The 20,574-nt window shown below is 45.5% G+C and overlaps 1 protein-coding gene across 1 annotated transcript in view; it reads left to right on the top strand.

Annotated features, from left to right (window-relative positions):
• Positions 1-20,574, top strand: part of CACNA1G (calcium voltage-gated channel subunit alpha1 G) — a 230,784-nt gene that overhangs the window by 107,927 nt on the left and 102,283 nt on the right. The window contains exons 25-32 of the mRNA XM_019542480.1: positions 6,443-6,594; positions 10,091-10,200; positions 11,535-11,668; positions 13,250-13,320; positions 13,612-13,690; positions 13,805-13,926; positions 14,862-15,206; positions 17,857-17,997. Coding sequence (XP_019398025.1) covers positions 6,443-6,594; positions 10,091-10,200; positions 11,535-11,668; positions 13,250-13,320; positions 13,612-13,690; positions 13,805-13,926; positions 14,862-15,206; positions 17,857-17,997 — 1,154 coding nt within the window. The remainder of the gene's footprint in view (positions 1-6,442; positions 6,595-10,090; positions 10,201-11,534; positions 11,669-13,249; positions 13,321-13,611; positions 13,691-13,804; positions 13,927-14,861; positions 15,207-17,856; positions 17,998-20,574) is intronic.

Below are 20,574 nucleotides of genomic sequence, written 5' to 3'. Positions count from 1 at the left end.
GCTGTGTAACTAACGGCTGGCCAATGCTGCTGTGAGGCATCCCACTAAACTGTGTGTGGTGGAAGTCTTGTTTGCTCACTTCATGGCACACGTATATCTTTTGAGCTGGCAGGTCTCCTGGCCTGACTCGGGACCAACACTTGCAAATCCTTAATTTGCACCTTCATCATATTTCCCCCCCCCTCTATTTTTTGTCATTTTTCTGATTTTCATTACAGCACTGTCAGCCTTTCTTTTTTCCCTTCTTTGTTTGTTTTTGTTTTCTTTTTTTTTTGAAATTTTGGAGAATAACGACTGGATTTTGAATAGGGTCCATGCTAACTTCCTGACCAGAAACTTTGGGATTTCCTGGGGATTCAGCAGCAGTGCCTCTGCAAGTCCCAGGTTTCAGCAAGAGTAGGGTATTTCTCCAGCCTCAGCTTTATGGCATCTAGCTTGAAGAAGCCAGAGCAGTTAAATCAGGATGAGATTCCCATGCAAAGTAGTAGTGCAAAACTTTAGGGCAGGGGTGGGCAAAATGCAGCCCGTGAGCCAGATGCAGCCCACCAGCCCATTCTGTCCAGCCCGCAGGGCCTCTAAAACATTTAGAAAATTAATATGCGTCTGCCCCTGGCTGCCTGTCAAGCAGCCCTTGAGGGCTTGCCAAAACTCAGTAAGCGGCCCTCTGCCCAAAATAATTGCCCACCCCCACTTTAGGGGGAACTTAGGGTCCATGTGGTTAGCTCCCAAGAACCCCTAATGCCCAGCTCCACCAGGGCCAGATGGATAAGATGAAGGGATTATTACCATCGTGCTCTGAGTCGCCTGTGGAGGGTACAAGGGTTTTCAGACTGGCTGAGTGCTCTGTGTGAACACCAGTGGTCCCTTGAGAAGATGTGCATATTCCCTGATGGGGCTCCAAAACCTTCCCCTCCATCCAGCACAGCTTTAGGAAGTAGCTTATGTGGAGGTGACTTACTCAACTTGATGCTGTGTACACCGGCACCTCCCATTAAATGGCCTCATAGATGGCCCTCAGATTGGTCTGAGCATGTTTTGGCAAGGAGGGCTTGACATCCCTGTCAACAAGGCAGTCAGAACAAGTGCCGCCAAGCTGTCATTGCTATGCAGACTAGATGCGAGGCCCTAGGGAATCAGGGGAAGGTTGTCCGTTGACTCCGTTGGGAGCAGAGACCCCCATGTGAAGGTAGCCCCTTTTCCCTCGCTACACTTCCCCACTATGGCTAGTCGTCTTTTTTTTTTTTCCAAACGTTGTTGAAATCTATTGCCAAAAGCTCGCATTTAAATGAAAAAAAAATGCTTTTGAAACTGTTTTCCTGACTTCCACTTAGCTCTGTTCACCTTCGCAGCCTTGTCTTCAGTAGAATTGTTAAGTTTCTCTTGTACAGTTGACACCTCCTAATACATCAGGCTGCTCTTTTCGATCCAGTGAAACAAAAAAAAAATGCACCTTCGCCAGGAAAGAAAGGGCAAGCTTCTGCTCCGATAGCTGAGGACCTAGTCACACCCGAACCCGTGTGCTTATTCACACCCCCCCATCCATTCATCCATTCACTCATTCGTTCACCAGAACAGTGCTTTTGGGCTGCAAGTCTTTTCCTTCTATTTGTTTCATTTGCAGAATAAGCTTTGATCTGGCAAGTTATTTTGCTTGAATCATACTGTAAGGAAGACTTTTAGCCTAAGTCAAGGTTTGTTAAGGGTGAAATAACCGTATTGATAGTTTCAGTGGAAATGGTGCATTTGCGTAACTGTGCCCATAATGTTCCTCACCACTTGAAACGGTGAGTCCTCACCCCGCTGCGCTCAGTCAGGCAAACCTCCCGTGGGAAGTGAGAGGGAGTGTTGCTGGAGTACAGTGTGCAAGAGGAAGCCCACTGGCCTTTCATTCATTGCAGAGAAACAGTTCAGGCATTTTAGGTAAGCAGAGGTTTTGAGGAAGTCCCGGCTGAGAGAGCCCCAACATGCTTTACTGAATCCTGAATCTCCTTAGCCTTGCTGTTTTTTGTAGTTTTATTTCCTTGCATCCATCCTCCCAGTTATCATTAGCAAACCCCTCCTCCACGCCTCGATTGGATGCCACTGCCTGAGGGAGGAATAAGGGAGTCGAGTTCTTTGGTGACCTTTTCTTTTTGGTTTTCTTTTTGGTTTTAAGCATCTTCACTGCATCCGACTCCTCTTCTGGTTACCCGCAGCTATATCTAAGACATTTTTATTTGTTTTTTTTAATGCACTGATCTCATTCCAAAACCAGCCATTGTCCAATGCAGACTCAGAAAGAGCCATACAGTTTGTCTTTAAAAGTGTGTGATTGTCAGACCTGTGCTTTGTGTTTCCTTTTGTCGTCTTTTATTTGGAACCAGCATTATTGAATATGCCATGCTGCTCTGCAGCCATCAGAATGAAAGGATAGAAAGATGCCTTTCAGAGCCTAACCAGGTGTGGTGCTAGGGAATCAATATTGATGCAAACCTGCGGGAGCTTGATGAGAAATCTGAATTTGAGAACCGAGAACTTCTGTGTGTCTTTGCATTTTACAAAGGGCTTCCTGTACTTTTATGTGAAGATGAGATGGAGTATTGTGTGCCTGTGCTGTTTCTCAGTGTTGAGTTGAGATTTATTTTGCACCTCCGTCCGATCACAGCTGAAACTTCTCAGTGGGAATAACGTATCACTTGCCATTTTGCTTAAAAAGTGCCAGCCAGTGCCCTAAAAGGCGAACAAAGCAATGTGTTTAGATGTAGACGTTCCTTCAGTGCAAAATATTTTTAACCGAGTAACAGTCTTCACGCAGTTTGTAAATCCAGCTGCTGATTTGGCTCAAAGCTTTTTTTTTCCCCCCAGGTGTCCAGGCCCCAATCTATACTCCTCTGTCCCTAAGAAATGCATCCTCCTGCCATAGACCGGGGGTCCCGCTGGAATTCTTGCTTCTCTTGTGAATTCCACCTACCGCTGGCTGCGTCGCCCAGTGCAGTCCTTCTCCGAAAAGTGACTATGGAAAAATGGCAGCGTTTGGACGAATGCCTTCTCCCTCCAGCGCCCGAATACATTTTGTAGCCACCTACTCCCACAGAGCAATGCGACTAGTAGTCGGGGGCTTTGGTTGTATTCTGGCTGCCGCACCACGAGCAGGATTCTTTGCTAAATTCTAACCGGGCCATTTTCGTGGCCGGCGGAAAGAGCGGCACGCGGCTTGCAGATGCCAGGCTGAGTGTACGTGCTTGTTTGCCCGCACCCCTGCTCGGCAATAAACCCAGCGTCCTTTAATGCCATTTTTACCAAGTTACTTTTCCGAGGGAAACCACGCTCCCACAGTAACGTATAACAAGGGCCCTCTTGAACCTGCACCTGTTTGTCTTCTGTGCTCCACTTCCAGGCTCTTGTTGAGGGGTTCATGTGCCAATATGACCCCACTGCATGGCACGTACAGTGGTATGGGGACCCCTGTTCATGACACTGCACGGAGTGAGGGGCCAATGCATATGGTCAACTAAAACAAGGGTTGGGCACCTAAATCCCCGTGGCCATGACAAGTGAAGTGAAAGCACTGTTTCCTAGTATAAAAGAAAAAAAAAAAAGGAACTCTGATGCCAGCTCTCAACCTGTCGTAGGATTACCCACCTCCCTAGGCTCAGAGTCAACTGCCCAGCCCCCAGGGTGCTTGTTGGGTTTGGGGTTTTTTTTTCCAATTTAACCGTTTCAAAATATTTGTCTCTTCCTTCTCTTTTCCCACAGTGAAGCAGCTTGATTTAGACCCTGTTTTACCTGCTAGATGTTTTGTCATAGGCTTTTGCTGCATCTCCCCATTCTCTTACATTCTCCTTCTTCCATTTCTTTTCTTTTTCTCCCCCCTTTAATTCTGTGTGGGTCAGGAAGCTGGTTAACCTTTTTCAGTAATAACCTAGACTAATCTGGAGCTCTTGTTGTTCTTGACACAGTGTATTGTAACAGTACAGTAATGTGGTGTTGTGTTAGTTGTGAGGTTCACCACCTGGAGTTGAACAGATGTCTGTATTTCCCAAGGTGTTGGTATTGTTTAGCTCTTTACTGCAATAAATAGGAACAATGCTGTTTGATAGGCGGCACGGACTTTACGCCTGGATAATTACATATGGCCAATGACATATGCATACGCCAGTCTGTATAAATGATCTTAAACACGGCTAATTTATATCATCAGCAAGAAAAGCAACGCCTCTGTTCAAAAAGCTCCCTGCCTACCTAGATACAGTAGCTATTAATTTGTAGCCCACAGGCAGCATGGTATTTTTGTTTGTGGTTCATTTCAAGGTAATAACTGTATTTCACTAATATGCATGACCAGCATGTTCAGACTGGAAGAACTAGAGGTGGTATGATTCATAAACTGGGTTGACAAAACTCCTATTAATAAAGTTACTGGCAGAGGATAAACTATTTACTGCCAGCAAATTACTAATGTAAAAGATGTGCCTGTGACGCCAACTTTCAAATTCAGTCAGGAAAAGCATTTGACTTTGTGGAAGCAGAGGGGCACGTTCTCCAAAAAGGTAAAAAGGAACCGATTTGCAAATATATGGACAACTAGCAACCCTGATTATAAGGTCATGCCGTAACTAATCCTGGTGCAACATCTCCTGCACAGGTGACATTTTACAATCTCTCTGTAAATCCCTGCTATAGTCTAACAGCTTCAGTGCTATTCTGTAGGATTTGGAATCACCTGCCAATCAAAGCTGAAACATTTGAATCCCAGTGTAATTATTCATAAGTAAAGCCACTGCAAGCAAGGGAAGAAGCATTAACATTTTCCTTTTTTGAATGAGAATCAGACATAAATACAGAAGAAATAAGTGATCTAATTATGATGGTGTTTGTTTCTGGAAATTCGAACTTGGTTCATAAATAGGTCCTGTTCCTAACTTAATTGTATTCAAACATTTTCGTTAATTGGCTACTCATAATTTAGCATAATGTGATCAGGATATCTTGCCTTTATGGAGATTTATGCAGATTTTAAAATCTGTGACGAAGCCCTATGAGTCAGCAAGCCACTAGCCTGCCTTTTTGTAAGCGCCCAATAGACTCGGCATTAAAATTCATTTTTTATAGACCTCTTCTTCGATATTATGCTTTTGCATTTCAGTACCGATCACCTACAGCACGCTGCAGATCGGAAAGCGAAAATTAACTCTGTCTTTTATTTTATGATACTAAAGCAGAATTTGGGAGTTCCAAATCCTTACCGAACGAACAAACTGCTCAATGATTTGTCTCTCCCATCCCTGAGCTGCAAGGGAAAAGCCTGTCTGTGGAAGAAATGCAAAAAAAAAAAAAATGCTGTGATTTTAAGGTCACAAGTTATGAAGCAAGAAGCACATAATGACTTTAAATCTATAGCCAGTGACTCTGCAGTCAAAGCCATCAACAAAGCGGACACTGTCCCCAGCAAAATTTAATCTTCTAAAATTAGTTTCCCCTGGGGGCAGCCAGAACCTATACTTACACTGCGGCTTCCTTCTGTGCGAAGTCCTATTTGGAGTAATGCATCAAACCCTCTATTTGTTCAGCAGCACCAAATACCAAGGCATGTAATTCTCACAGCTCAATAATTTTCATAACCAGTTGATCATCTAATTACAAGAGTAATATTATACTCTGACATATTCAAGACAGTCCTTTCCACTTCAATCTGCATTATAATGCCTCCTTGGAAATTGTGCTGAATTATATCCTCGGCCTTGGCATTTCTTCATTAGAGGTTAGGTGAGTAAATTAGTTTATCTTCTGGAACATTCGAGGTCTAAAGAGCATGTGTCATCCTGATGCATCTGAACATGGAAGTGAATCCAGCAGCGAAATCGATGCTTCGGTAACCTCCTATAAGCGGAGGACCATTATTTTCTAATCATTCAAAATGACGGATCAGTTTTATTTATGAACCATATTTTTCAGAGCTGTGACAGCTGAGGTATTAAATTGTGTTCTGTCCACAGTGTACCACGAAGGGCATAATATAAGCTCGTTACTACCTCTCCAAATAAGACCATTCATTGAAGTCCCCGTATTTTTGAAGCCGTTGTTAATACAAGCCTTCCATGATATCTGATCATTCAGTTTGCTCTTTGGATACTTGGAGGAGGAAGAAGCTAGTTTAAAAAATAGAGCATTTTAATTTCCTAACAATTAAAACATTCTTTAAACCTACAATTGTGCTCGCTGTGCTCACTTCACCCCTAATAATGAAAGGCTGAGCGTTGTGCATGTCATGTTGAAGATGTTTAAGTGGAACTGATAGTAACCTTGGTATGTATTAAAGACAATAATATGCTGCCCAGAAAACAAAAATGCAAAACCTTATTGCAATCAGTCTGAAATGCATCAAATTTTGGAGTTGAGAAAGTGAAGGTGAATTAGCACTTGAGACCCAGAGACATGACCTGCTCTGCCTTTCCCTCTTTAGAAGCGCAGTGTAAACCCTACTATTCCGATTACTCTCGCTTCCGGCTCCTGATCCACCAGATGTGCACGAGCCATTACCTGGACTTGTTCATCACGGGTGTGATTGGCCTCAACGTGATCACCATGGCTATGGAGCACTACCAGCAGCCCAAGGTACTGGGAGACAGGGGTTCGGATGAGCAGAGTTGCAAGGACAAGAAAGGCCCTTCCTCTCCTTTCACTGAACACCAAAGACGGGCAGGCCCAGGGCTGACGTGGTTTGTCAGACCCGCGGCTGTTGGGTGATGGTCTTGCACGGTCAGCGCCGCGCTGATTTGGATCAGGAAGCCATCGCCATTCAGACTGGGTGGGAACGCGGAGGAGTGAAAGCCCAGGGTGCTGGCTTCTGGTCCTAGTTTTGACGCCTCGACAGGCTGTTTGATCTCTCTGTCCCTCAGCGCCCCCAGCTCTTACGTGGCACCGATACTGCTAGGGCCTGGCTTTCAAAGGCACCGAGCACTTGGAATTACTGTTGACTCGTTAGCCGGAGTTGGGGCTAGCTGACACCTCCAGCAATCAGATAGTTAATGTATTAATATAGCAGCCTCCTTAGTCTTGGGCAGATTCTGATAATAAAAGCAACTTGTACTGAAATGCCAAGCACCGTGTGCGTAAGAATGAGATGGAAATGGCCGCTTCTGCAGTATAAATTGTAGTTATTTTTATTAGCCGCTTTCAGAATGAATGGATACAATACACAATAGGGGTGAATTATCCTTTGAGGCTAGACAAAACCCGAATGTCTAATGTAACAACAACAACAAAAAACAAGCCCCAAGGAGAAAACAATACCCTCCCAGCCCATCATAAAGCAGCCAAGAAAATAAAAGGCACAAGCCCAATTTCTTTTTTCCTTGCAGGTCACCTTTAAATACAGGAAAACGTGTTACACGATTCAGTTATTTCCTCTGAAAAATAGATCGTTAGCTAAGGAACTTGTATTAGAAACACTCTAGGGTATGTTACTTATGAGAGTCGCATCATAGCTATGTTTGTACTTGTGTTACAAATATGTTAGGTGCATTTTTTCCCTCTTAGGGAAGTCAGATCCTGTATCAAAGCCCCCAGTATTCGATATGTACGGTAGTAACGCCCAGCCTGGGTCCCACTGAGGTGAAGAACACTGCAGGTTTGCATCCCGTTATGCATGTGCTTACATAGCTTGCTGAATCAGGGCCCAAGTGAATATTTCCTGCTTGGATGGCTGATCATCGCTGCGATTATCATCCTGGAGATATTTAAAGAGATCTGTGCTCTTGAGAACTTGAGATCTCAAATTGCAGCTCCCCAGGATACTGATGCTGAAATTGGTAATGAGATATGGATGGAGGCATTTGGCATTAGGTCACTGGTTGAAATCCAGCGCATGTCACTATTGAGTAATGACCAGCAATTTTTGCAAGTAGTGCAGCAATGTGAACAGAGACCTAAGCAGTTTAATCAAATAGCTCTTGGCCAAATTCTGCTTTGGCTAATTACATTCTGCCAGTGCAGTTCTGGCTGTACACATTCCCCCTGGCACAGAGTTACACTTTTCCATAGTACTGCAATGGGCTTCTTAATAGTTGCAGCTTTCTTCCCCAGAGATGGAAGTATTTCAGTGGCAATGTGAAGCAATTTCTCTTTGATTAATATTTGGAGCAAAATTGGGTCCTGAAGCCACAGCCTGCATGGGGAGAGGGGTGTGATAGGCATATAAGTACCGGGCTCCAGAGATCACAACTACTGTCTATGAAGCGAAGGCATTCTCTGCTGCTGAGAGACTGGCTTAGTTTTGCACAGGAGCACAGTGAGACTAAACTTCAGTTTGATTGCCAAGACAGGCCTGGGAGGACTGCATTGATGCGGGCCTCAAACACTGTAACAAGCATCTGTCCTTCTGATGGGGCCTAGTATAAAAGTAAGGTTCCTGGTTTCTTCCCTTTAGTCCTTTTGTGCCCAAGGGCCAGACCCAATCAAGGTCACAGTTTGCAAGACATCAAGATGAGCCAACTGTGTGCCCTTGTAAGGAAGGCTAATAGCATCCTGGGCTGCATTGGTAGGAGTGTTGCCAGCAGATCAATTATTCCCTTCTAGTCATCACTGGTGCGGCCACATCTGGAGTACTGTGTCCGCCCATTGCAGAAAGAATGTGGACAAATTAGGGAGAGTCCAGTGGAGGGCAGCAAAAATGATTAGAGGGCTGGGGTACATGAGGAGAGGCTAAGGCAACTGGGATTATTTAGTCTGGAGAAGAGAAAACTGAGAAGGGATTTAATAGCAGCCTTTAACTATCTGAAAGGAGGGGTTTGAAAGAGGTTGGAGCGGGACTGTTCTCAGTGATGGCAGATGACAGAACAAGGAGCAACGGTTTCAAGTTGCAGCAAGGGAAGTTTAGATATTAGGAAATTAGATGCAGGTTAGATATTAGGGAAAACTTTCTCACTAGGAGGGTGGTGAAGCACTAGACCAGGTTACCCAGAGAGGTGGTGGACTCTCCATCCTCGAAGGTTTTAAAGACCCAGCTAGGAAAAGCCTTGGCTGGAATGATATAATTGAGGAAGGTCGTGCTTTGAGCAGGGGGTTGGACTAGATGTGACCTCCTGAGTGTCCCTTCCAACCCTCATTTTCTGTGATCTTTAGAAGAGACTGAATAACCCAGGCACTGCAGCAACACCTCTCACCTTGCAGGCCCCTTGGAAGAAAAGTCCATTCTGTGGCAACCTCTTGTATTATTTCCCAGTAAACCACAGTGTACCATCACCTCACTCACCATTGTATCAACAAATTTAACAACATAATAACCCCCCCGCCCCCCCCAGTGTCCCTTACCCAGGTATTACTCTTGCGTCTATTGGCAACGAGAAATACGATGCACACTACTTACAAAGAAAAAGCCAGATGCTGTTACTGCTGCCTTCATCAGTCTGATCTCTGGGATAATGCTACCCCTAATGTTACTTAGCAGTCGGCTGTTCTGTAGCTGTCACAGCCAGAGGGCCCAAGCTGGGAGGAGAAACACTGCAGTTTAATATTGCCTGGCACTTTCCCCATCCTTGCCAAAAATTCTAGGTGAGAAGTAAATGCAATAGCCTGCACTATGCACGTCCTGTAGTCTGGGACACAACTTGTGAAAGCTCAGAGCCAACTTGTGCCTCTTGCACTGGTGCAGAGGGGTGATTTAGCCTGCCTTCCCCTCACTGTGAATCAAATTCACCCCCCTGCAGACAGCTGGCGGAAAAGGCATTTGCATCTCTTAAAGCCTGCAAGTGCTTCTGTTTCTAGCTTAGTCATTCTCATCTAAATGCACCTTAAATGTTTCCCAAACCTTAACCTGCATTGCTGATAACAAGGTGGAGGCTCACGTGGGGCTCTAGCAACACACAGGCTTTGTGTTGGGGAAAACTGTTTTTCCTAGGCAGGGGCTAGACAAAATTGCAGTTTGTAGTTGCCTATGGGGAAAGATTTCTTCCAGCTAAGTTTCTGCGGGATGGCCATCACACCAAACTGAGCCATAGGTGCGGCTTGGTTCCATTTCTTAATGCATAAAACAGGAAAAGGGCAGGTTGGCTACCAGCAAAACTGTCCAGGCAAGTTAGCATCTAACTTCAGTGTTGTGTCTCTATTTTAGGTTCTTGATGAAGCACTGAAGATTTGCAATTACATCTTCACTGTCATCTTTGTCTTGGAGTCGGTGTTCAAGCTAATTGCCTTTGGGTTTCGCCGGTTCTTTCAAGACAGGTAACAAAGGTTAAATCCTTCCGGTCTGTGACAGCAGCAGGGTCTCCAGAGATAATGGCCCCAAACTCTGCAGTGATGCAGACGCTGGTGAAAGCTGTGCGTTTGTGCCCTGATGCTCTTCTCGCTGACGCTAGTTGAACACCAGCACAGCTTCAGTGGTGTGATTCTGCGAGCGGAGAATCAGGCCCTGATTTAGAGAAATGGTGCGAGCGTGTGAAGGAGGGCATGGTGCACTCATTTGGCTTCCGTGGGTGCGCAAAATGAGTGCAAACTTCACGGCGAGTGGCTTGTTCTCTTCTCACCCGTGTTTGATACGAGCGGATCCCTAACAACCTCAGCGGAGCTCATTTCGACTTGTGCCAAAAGAATCAGGCCCTGTGGGAGGGTTTCCTAAGCAGAGAGGCGGCTAAAAGGAGAGTGCCAGCGTAAGCAGGGCTGGGGCCTCTCCTTACATAGCTGCTGAAGAGCAGATCGGTGCAAGCTGCTGCTTCGTGTCCAGTTGCGCCCTCTTGCAAGCTGACAGATAACTTGTGCCGCTGACGCGTTGGCCTTGTGAGAGCCCTGGGCCTATATCTAGCCTGGTATTCTTTGTATATTAGCATCCGAGGAGATCTTCCCCGCCCCCCCCCGCCGGGGAGGGCCCGTGATGTGATTTACAGACCTGGAGGAATGCTAGGCATTAGTTTCTGTCAGCACGGGAATTACGATATCTATCCATTTAACGCTGCCTCCCTGCTCCTTCCTTCTCTCGCTTTTCTTCTTCCTCGAGATGACTGTTGAGAGCATGTCAGACTTTCACGTACCCGGGGAAATCATTTCACCCCTACATGTCACTAGTCTGACATCAGTGTCGTGATCAACCTTTCCGTCTGATCCAACACAAATCTTTCTGAGGTGCTTTTCCCTGTCATCTCACGCTGGTACCACTCCATCGGTCCCCCGTGGTTGTGATGTAACAACTAGGTCAAATCCCACCGGTTCTACACGGGCAAAACTCCCGTCGAGCTTTGTGAGTTGCTTTGTATGGGAAATGTCTGAATGAAGGATGCAGGTGTTTGCCGGATGTCTGCATTGTGGTGGGCATGAGGCTCGGGCTTGGGTTTTATTAGTTTTATGTTTGTTGCAGCGAGTGAACAAGGGCTTCAGATTTGGTTCATTCTCTAGCCTACCAGCTGTTTTGTATACTCCTCAAAAATGTTTCAGGAGTCATTTGAGTTTGTGAGCAACAGCACCACTGAAATGACTGGAATTAACCAAAAAAAAAAATTAAAATAAAAAGGCACCCATTGCCCAATACCCTTAGTATGTTAAGCTTGACTTTGTGTTGTCTTCAGATGGAACCAATTAGACCTGGCAATAGTGCTGCTGTCTATCATGGGTATAACTTTGGAAGAGATCGAGGTGAATGCATCGTTGCCTATTAACCCCACTATTATCCGGATCATGAGGGTCCTAAGGATTGCTCGAGGTAAGACAGAGCCAATGCACAAGTTGGTCTTATCTGAGGTGCAGCATGCCCTCCGTAGCATGCTTTTATGTTGGGAAATAACCGTGCGGTGCGTCCCCATCACAGTATGCTTTTTTTGGCATCAACAAGCTGTAAACAAAGGAACACAAAGAAGAGCCAAGGAGCTGGGCTATGTATTTCTTAAGAGCTTGCACAGATCTAGATCTAAAAAATGAGGCTAATTCGCTAGAAATGCAACTGATGGGGAAGCCAAGGAAAGCAAAAACATGGCACGCCGGTGAAATCAAGCGTGTCTCAAATACCCGGGAGTCAAATGGGGGTTTCAGGACACAAATGAGGGGGTTGACTGGATGAAACAAGATGGCTAATAAAGTGAATTTCCTTTACTGCAGTACCTTCTCCCCTACAGGGTGGGAGAACTTGTCTCATTCACTTTGCTCCCACCTGTATCTTCAGAATGGCAAAAACACCAGCCATCTTTGTAAGGCTTGAGGGCTAAGGGTATCATCATGGTTTAACTTCCTTTTATTGCAAGGTAAAAGCAAGCATGTGGATAGTTATAGGGGAGCAGATAATGTACATTAAAATCCGGCTCTGTTTTGCCCCACAGTAACTGGTGCCTGTACCCAGGCCAGTACTGCGTTGGGGTCTAATTTTCAAAAGAACTGAGAGCATACGCAGACTCCCGATTATGTCAGCATGAGTTGCAAGTGCTCAGACCCCTAATGTTTGAAAACTGCTTAAGGATGACCCACCAGGGCATTTTTGTAGTGCAAAAGTACTGTTATGAAAGTTATAACCGAGGAAAATAAAGAACAGAACTTAGATAAAATGTAGCTGAGGCTGAAAAGAAAAAATCAAGAGAAGGGTGAATTTTCTGCACTTTAGGTACATTTCAAAAGGGCAGAGTGTATGCAGTTTCCAAATGGAAACTCTTTTGGGGGGGGGGGGAGGGTAGAAAAGAGTATGTATAATGCACATGAAATCAAGCAGTGATAACACTCAAAAGGTAGCTAGAGGAAGAAAAGGATAGAGGTCAGAGAATGGAAGAAGATATTTCTAGACGTGCGTGTTAGCACTGAAATGAAGAACTCCACTGGAGATGCACATAATGGACCAATTTTTTCCTAGTATAAACACCACTGAAATCTCTGGGATGAATTTGGCTGGGTAATTGTTTAGCTGTAAGCAGAAGTTGAAAGGAATGTGCATCTGGTGCATGACCTTTCCAAACCTGGTTACTTCACTCAGTGGCAATAGTCACCGTCAGAAGAAAAGGTCATTCTTACATTCCTAGCATTGTGTCAAAATTGCCCAATTCAGCAAGAGAGAGAGAGTAGCAATTCTTTCCTGGCGGCTCAGCATGCAGGATGCTTTTATGTACCAGATCCTAGCAGCATTCAGACAACCAAGAGCTCTATAGCAAGGTCTTGAACTCAAGTCACTAATGGAGAAAGTGTGACATAATTTCATGCTCAGCAGATCTTTCTATCTCTATAATCTGTGGCTGTTTTGAAAGGGATACATCCGTGTCTCCACGCTCATGCTGCAGCAATAATATTGTGAACATATTTTCTGCAGTGTTGAAGTTGCTGAAGATGGCTGTAGGGATGAGAGCCCTGCTGGACACAGTCATGCAAGCCCTGCCTCAGGTAACCCACTGCCTTATCGGAGAGATCTTGCCAGGCCCAGAGCTAACTCTCTATGACACAGAGATGCTCTTCTCTACCTCTGTTTTGTCATTAGGGACATGTGTTTCCTTTCAGAGGTGCAAGCCGAGATGTTGCCTACCTCTTACTGGGGTCATTTCTTCATTCAGGCAGTTTAAATTTTGGATTAAAGGATTTAGCAAGAAACCGGTCTGAGGAAAAAAACAGTGAATGTCTTCATCTTCCTCTTCCCCCGACACATCTCCTTTTTTTTTTCTTCCCCCCTCTTTCCAGGTTGGCAACCTGGGTCTTCTCTTCATGCTGCTGTTCTTCATATTTGCAGCTCTTGGAGTGGAGCTCTTTGGAGATCTTGGTGAGTTCCTCACTTCTTCCATCACAGTTGCAGGAATTGAAGGGATGTCGCTGTGCAAAGGGGACATACGAGAGAGCGGGCATTTAATGGAGGTTCTTCTGGTTTATCTCACAGAGTGCGATGATACTCACCCCTGCGAGGGTCTTGGGCGGCATGCAACATTTAGAAACTTCGGGATGGCCTTTTTGACTCTCTTCCGAGTGTCGACTGGAGACAACTGGAATGGGATAATGAAGGTAAGAGATCCTCGCTTGTCTCTGTCTCCTCCGAAACAACCAAGATCAGTGGGGGCACTCAGGCGGTGACAGTCAGTAGATATAAAGACTTGGCATTTTCTTCTTCCCCTTCCAACACAGCAGTGTAGGGGCAGGCAACTATTTTGGGTGGAGGGCCGCTTTTTGGGAAGCCATTGAGGGCCGCATAACAGGCAGCCAGGGCAGATAAATATTAATTTTATGTTTTAGGGTCCCCACGGGCTGGATAGAATGGCCTGGCAGGCAGCATCCAGCCCGCGGGCTGCATTTTGCCCACCCCTGCAGTAGTGCTTGGGTTTGCAGGTCCTCAGGATACATCATATATTCCCAGGCTTTTCCTGGGGCAATGGTTGAAGGAGTGGGAGACTATCTCAACTGAATAGCATATGTTAAGGGTTTTTTAGTAAAGGAGTCTAGAGTCTCTAACAAGTAGAAGAAGATATAGAGAATTGAGGAGCCAAGATGAACAGGTTAAAGGAGTAGGTAGCCAGTATCTACTGTAAATACTGAAACTAGGAGTTTCCTTTGGACCTGTGCACAGGGCAGTATTTCTAATGCTGCCTCTTCCCCAATGCACACATTTTGCTGTGCACCCCTGTGCCCTTACCCAGCTATTAATGCTACACCTATTGGCAATGAGAAATACGATGCACACTACTTATGGAAAAAAGGGCAAGATGCTGTTAGTGCTGCCTTCTCTTGCCAGTCTGATCTTTGGGATAATACTACCCAAGATCTTGGGCATGGTTTTGTTGGTGCATGGTTTGTCTTTCCAAGCACATCTGAAAATCTTTCATGCAGCGGGCCTGGTCTTCTCTGCATGCCAACTGGAAGAGTATCCCCTCATCCAGCAGGGACGGATCCCACACGACTGACTGGAGATTTCCCAGTTAACTCATTTTCCCCCTTGTCACCAGGACACACTGCGAGACTGTGACCAGGAGTCTACCTGCTACAACACAGTCATCTCACCCATCTACTTCGTCTCCTTCGTGCTGACAGCCCAGTTTGTCCTGGTGAACGTGGTGATTGCAGTGCTCATGAAGCACTTGGAGGAGAGCAACAAGGAAGCTAAGGAAGAAGCGGAGCTAGAAGCAGAGCTGGAGATGGAAATGAAGACGATAGCTCCAGGCCAACACCCTTCCTCAGACCTCTTTGCGTGGACAGGTGGTAATGGTGGAGATAGGCCTGAGAGCCCCAAAGGATGTACCAATCCCATGCAAATCAAGGTGGATTCTCAGCTCTCATTATTTTATCCTATGGTGAGGATCTCTGGTGGAGGGTGAAGAGGGGGTTGGCTTGCCTATTTGCTAATAGGGGACGTGCACGAATTCTGTGATGAAGGACTGGGTGTACGGTGCGTTGGGAGTTGTATTCCCTACTGTCTGTTATGAAAAGATATGCCCTGAGGTAGAGATCCCAACCAAGTCTTCACATCTGGTATGGTGCAAAGAGTTCTGTGTGCTGGAGGTGGGCCCAAATCACACAGTTCAGATGTGTCTCCGTCTTTAGGTAGTGCTCAGTCAGTACGCTTTGGCCAAACCCCTGCATTGTTTGTAAAGAAAAATATATGACTAGACTTTCCCACCTTCTCCTCCCACTTACGTGCTGGTAAATGTGAAGAGAGTGGAGCTATGCTGATGAACAGCAAGTAAGAGGCCAGAATCAGGCCCACAAGTTTCTAATGCATATTGCATATGAATAATAGGATATAAAAAAAACCCCAACTCTTGAACCCCTGTTGTGCATTAAATAGGAGATTTTGATTTCTCATTATTGAGGTTAAAAAAGCATCCAGAACTGATGACTGCTCTTATGGATAGATAGAAAATGTATGTATAATCTTTAGCCTAGGAATGAGAGAGTAAAACCCTTACGCTTGTTTTCAAGCTCTGAAGCACTGGAAAGCATCTCTTGCTCTTAGGCAGACAAAACTCTTGGAGTAGAGGCAATATCTTTTATTAGACTGACTTGACAGTTGCAAAAAAAAAAAATCTTTATTTGCAAATTAAAATGTTTTTTGCAATGGTCTAATAAAAAATAATGCCTCTACCCCAAGAGTTTTGTCTGCCTATGCCTTTAGCCCAACATGGCTGCAACTAATATCTCTTGCTCTTGAACACTGGTGTATGATGGATCCCAAACCCTACTTGCCAGCGCAGGGGAAAGTGGCTCAGAGCAATGTGGGGGAATCTCCTGCTAAATTGCACCTTGCTGTCCTTTTCAAAAGAAGCACCGTCACTGACCGCAACAATTACTGGCTCCAACTTGGCTCTGCTGCTGTGTAGGATGCGAGAGCGTTGCATCGCCTTACCCTGCCCCGTACCTGCCAACTAGCGCAGGTGTATGCCAGAGAGTGAGATTTCCCCCCTTTATCTTTTACACCCGTCTCATTCAGTCTTTCTTGAGAGTGTCCACCGTACTTCCTGCTACCATGTTTTCTCACATACGACAACTTTTTTTTCCAAAAACGAGCTGCTGAAAATTGCAGGGCACACCGTATGCGAGGAAAAACAGCAAACGGTTTCCGCTGCTTACTGGGCAAAAGCAAGAGTAGAGTTTGCAGGCGATTCACAGAGAGCAGCACAGCGAGCAGGCTTCGCTCCCAGTCCCTGGCTGCTGCTACTCAGTTAAGTTCTGTAAGAAAAGGTCTTTTTTCTTCATTCTGCCTTTCTAAAGGAATGGATGCAATGGATGTGAGAATTATGGTATTCTGTAGGTGGGCATATGTTACAGATCATACTGCCAGATTAAGAAACAAGTAGGTGAACTGTACTGGGACAGACTTGAAGAACCTGAACTATCTTTTCTTTAGAGACGGGTGGGTGGGGTAAGGGCAGGGTCCATTCCTTATAGACATTTCCAGATGGTATTCATTGCTCTTTCCACCAAAACAGATGCCTTGGAAATCTCAGGAGGGCTTGATTTTGAAACAATCACGATGCTTTTGTTTCCTTTCAGTCAAAATCTCTGCAACAAATCTAGTGCTTGAATGCCTGATGGTAGCGGAATACAATTCCCAGAATGCAAACCTGCAAGGGCATGTGGCCAGCATGCTCTTTTGCTTGCCTAATCCCTAGAATATTTGTACTGCGTGCCATTTAAGTGTAATGATGGTGCTTGTTTCATTGTGTATATATATATATATATATATATCGGATCGTCCCTATACAAAAGCACTAGCTTTTAAATGACTGCCTCACTTTGTGAAAATGGGATCTCCCCCCATGCAACATTCCCGTTGTGTACATTACGGCCAACGCTGGGAAGTTGACCGTCTGCTGTTAGAAACCTGAACCCAATATTAAGGCACCTAAGCTAGTGGCCTGATATTTGCTATGGCTGAATATCCCTGGCTGCCAAGAAGAGGTGAGGAGTTTCAGCACCTCTGATCATGAGGCAGCTTTCATTCATGGGAAGCTTCCCTGGTCAAGATAGTTGGCACAGGGGCTTCTGGAAACTCCTTGAGAAGTTTCTCTTTTAGAAAGTCACCGAAACAAGGAGGAGGCTTCTGTTACAGTGGCCCCGCTAGGATGCTGCAGCGGATAGGAATAGCAGGGGATGGGCATTCAGGATGAGAGCAGTTCTGAAGACGGGCCAGCACCTAAACCATCACAGGTCTCCAGGGCGTTTGGTGTTGGTCCCATCTCTGACAAAGTCGGAGAAAGCATTCACATCTGACTGTGATATTACTGCACTTTTTCTCTTTCCTCCTGTCTTGTACTTTCCCTTCCTGCTCATTTCTGTTCCTACCATTCTCTCTGAAAACACCTCCTTTTTCTTCTTTGGCTGGATTTTTTTCTTCCCCCCTGTCCTCCTCTCTCTCTGTCTCTGTCCCTCACTCTCTCTCTCTCTCTCTCTCTTTTTTTGGCCTGCTTTATCCTCCTGCATGCTATACGGCACTGCTCCCAGGAAAGGCACTTGTTTGATACCCTATCACTGCTGATCCAGGAATCTCTGGAAGGAGAGTTGAAGCTGATGGACAACCTGTCAGGCTCTGTGTGCCATCATTATGCCCTTCCAGCTCCTGAATATTACAACTCTGAGAAACAGGTTAATATTCCTCATTTCCTGCAGTCTCCTTCCAAACTCAGTTGGAGTTAGACCTTTATGACAAATTTTAAAGTGTTTGCTTTATCTAACAAAGCCAGAGGGTTTTTTAACCTTAAAACCACATGGGCTTTTTTTATGGGAGGGCAGCTTCATTCCTCTGGTTTAAGTTGTTTTATAGCTAGAGCAGGAGTTTACCATTTCCTCCTTTGTGCAGTAAATCCCAAACTCAGTTATTCTCTGCAGGAGCATCCTTGGGGCTGGGGGGGGTGGGGTCCAAACAAGCCGTGGCCCTGATTCTGTAACTGGGCTCTTGAGTTCAAACCCTTGCTGCTGCATGGGGCATCGACCATGCAGCTGGGATTATAGGGTGGCCGGCCCAGGGCCAGAATCCAAGGTGCTGCACGTGGGCCTTGCTTCACTCTGTTTCTGTATCTGGTTACACAGCCGAGGCTCGTGCTCCATAAGTTTGTCTGAAGAGGTCTCTTGCAAGTAGAGCTGTGTAGCCTCAATACCGGCCACCAGTCTGAAGCCCAATTCCAGGTAGCAAGAGACAGCTCTTAATGAAGCCCTTAAAACAAATCCCTCACTTCAGTGCTTTCATGTATACAAGCGAACTTGAGCATTTGCTGTCTTGCATTGGGACCTGAAAGCATTAAACGAAAACCAGAAAAAGCATTTCCCTCAATCATTCCAGCTGAAATACGTCCAAAACGCCCTAGAGCAAATTAGGGAGTAATAATAATTCAACCCCCCTCGTTTTTTCCTGTCATTTTCATTTTGATTAGTCAAGCTGTAATATTTATTGTAATTTTTTGCTTAGGGGATCTGAAGATTTCTCATTAAATCAGTTAGAAGTAAACTTATTTACCACTTCGCTGAGACCCAAGTACACGTTTGCTCTTCATTAGGGAAGAACAAGTTTAGATAAAATGAAGGCTATATGCAGTTTTCAATATGGAGCGTATTGCAGCGTAAGGATTCATTTAGGGCCACTGCACCAACCGGGAATCACGAATGTCCACCACGCTGGCCACTTTTCTCTTCGACGTGCCTTGATTTGGAGGAGGGTACAGAACCAGTTCCTTGAAATTAGGAATCCCTCAGTCATGATGAGGGGGTGTTCTCCAGGGAATTCAGTGGGTGTCTTTCTGGTTTCTCTGTACTGCCACAGTTGGATTTAGGGTCAAGTGGACCTGACCCTGTAGTTCCCTGCTCTAGCCGCTTCCAGAGCTCTGAAATATGAGGCATTGTTCTCCTGGTATTTCTGGTGCTAGAGGGACATATGCTAGAAATCCCCCAGAAGAACTTTTACTGGGGAGATAACTAACTATCCCCCTGTTACGGATCCAGAGGTGGGAGAGAACCAAACCCCTGATTCTTCTGAGGTTCCCCCATCACTAGACCCATGTGCTCGAATGCCATATCCAAAACGGAGTAGGGAAAGAACCAGCTTTTTGCCAGGTTAGATAAGGCTCTGTGCTCCCTGGCTTCTCTTGAAAGATTTATTATTGAAATCAACCATTCAGAGGCTTAAAATTCAGGTTTAAGAAATGAAACACAGTTTTATTGGGAAGCCATCTGGGTGTTTGCCTTGGAGTAGAGCAGGGGTGGGCAATTACTTCAGGCGCAAGGCCGCTTACTGGGTTTTGGCAAGCCATCGAGGGCCACATGACAGGCAGGCCAGGGCAGATAAATATTAATTTTCTAAATTTTTTAGGGGCCCTGAGGGCCAGATAGAATAGCCTGGCGGGCCGCATCTGGCCAATGGGCTACATTTTGCCCACCCCTGGATCAGATTTTTGTCTTGTCTTATTGAAACATTCCCTTACAAACAACTCTTCCACAGACAAGACCACAACAATCTCCAAGACAGATATCAGGGTTTGGGGGAGATTTATGGGAAGGCCAAACCTACTCTCTAAGCCCGACATCCAGCTTTGGGGCTGCTGACAGCAGTGCGTCAGCTTTATTGGGAAAAGATCAACCTCTTCTTTTGAGATGTCCCACTAGGGCTCAAAGTAATAAACTGTTTCTTAGAAAGCCTGATGTGTCTGAGAGGGATCTTAGTCCACCTGAAATCAGAGTGTATATAAATAGAAGAGTCACAACACCAATTCCCAGCTCTGTTGGTGACTTGCTGTAGCCCTGGGGATGTCTATACGAGGTAGGCTTGTAAAGATACTTAGTTCCCTAAAGATGCAGATGGACGACTCCAGAATTGCCTACCCAGCTTAGCCACCCAGCTCATGGGAATGGCCAAACCCTAGAAGGCTCTCATTGACATCGGTGGACTTCCAGCTAGTGTCATTTATTCTAATACCAGCCTCTTCTGGAGTGTAAAGACTCAATTAAGCTTTGTAAAGCTTTTTGAGGTCCCACTATGAAAGGTGCTGTTATACAGGTGTCATCCTTTTCACCCCCATACAACTGCACATTATTGCCTCCTTCCCTTACAATCATGGGTTGAGGGAAGCTTTAGAGGAGCCGAGCAAAGTAAGCTAGCGTCAAACAGAATTGGGATGCTGTCATAGCATTTGACATTAATGGGAGATAGCCGAGAAATATGGGGTTTTTCCA

Source organism: Crocodylus porosus, unplaced genomic scaffold, assembly GCF_001723895.1.
Source record: "Crocodylus porosus isolate Cpor-Errol unplaced genomic scaffold, CroPor_comp1, whole genome shotgun sequence".
NCBI classification, from domain to species: Eukaryota; Metazoa; Chordata; order Crocodylia; family Crocodylidae; genus Crocodylus; species Crocodylus porosus.
The sequence above is the reverse complement of the archived record's forward strand: the minus strand, read 5'-3'. Positions and strand labels throughout refer to the sequence as shown.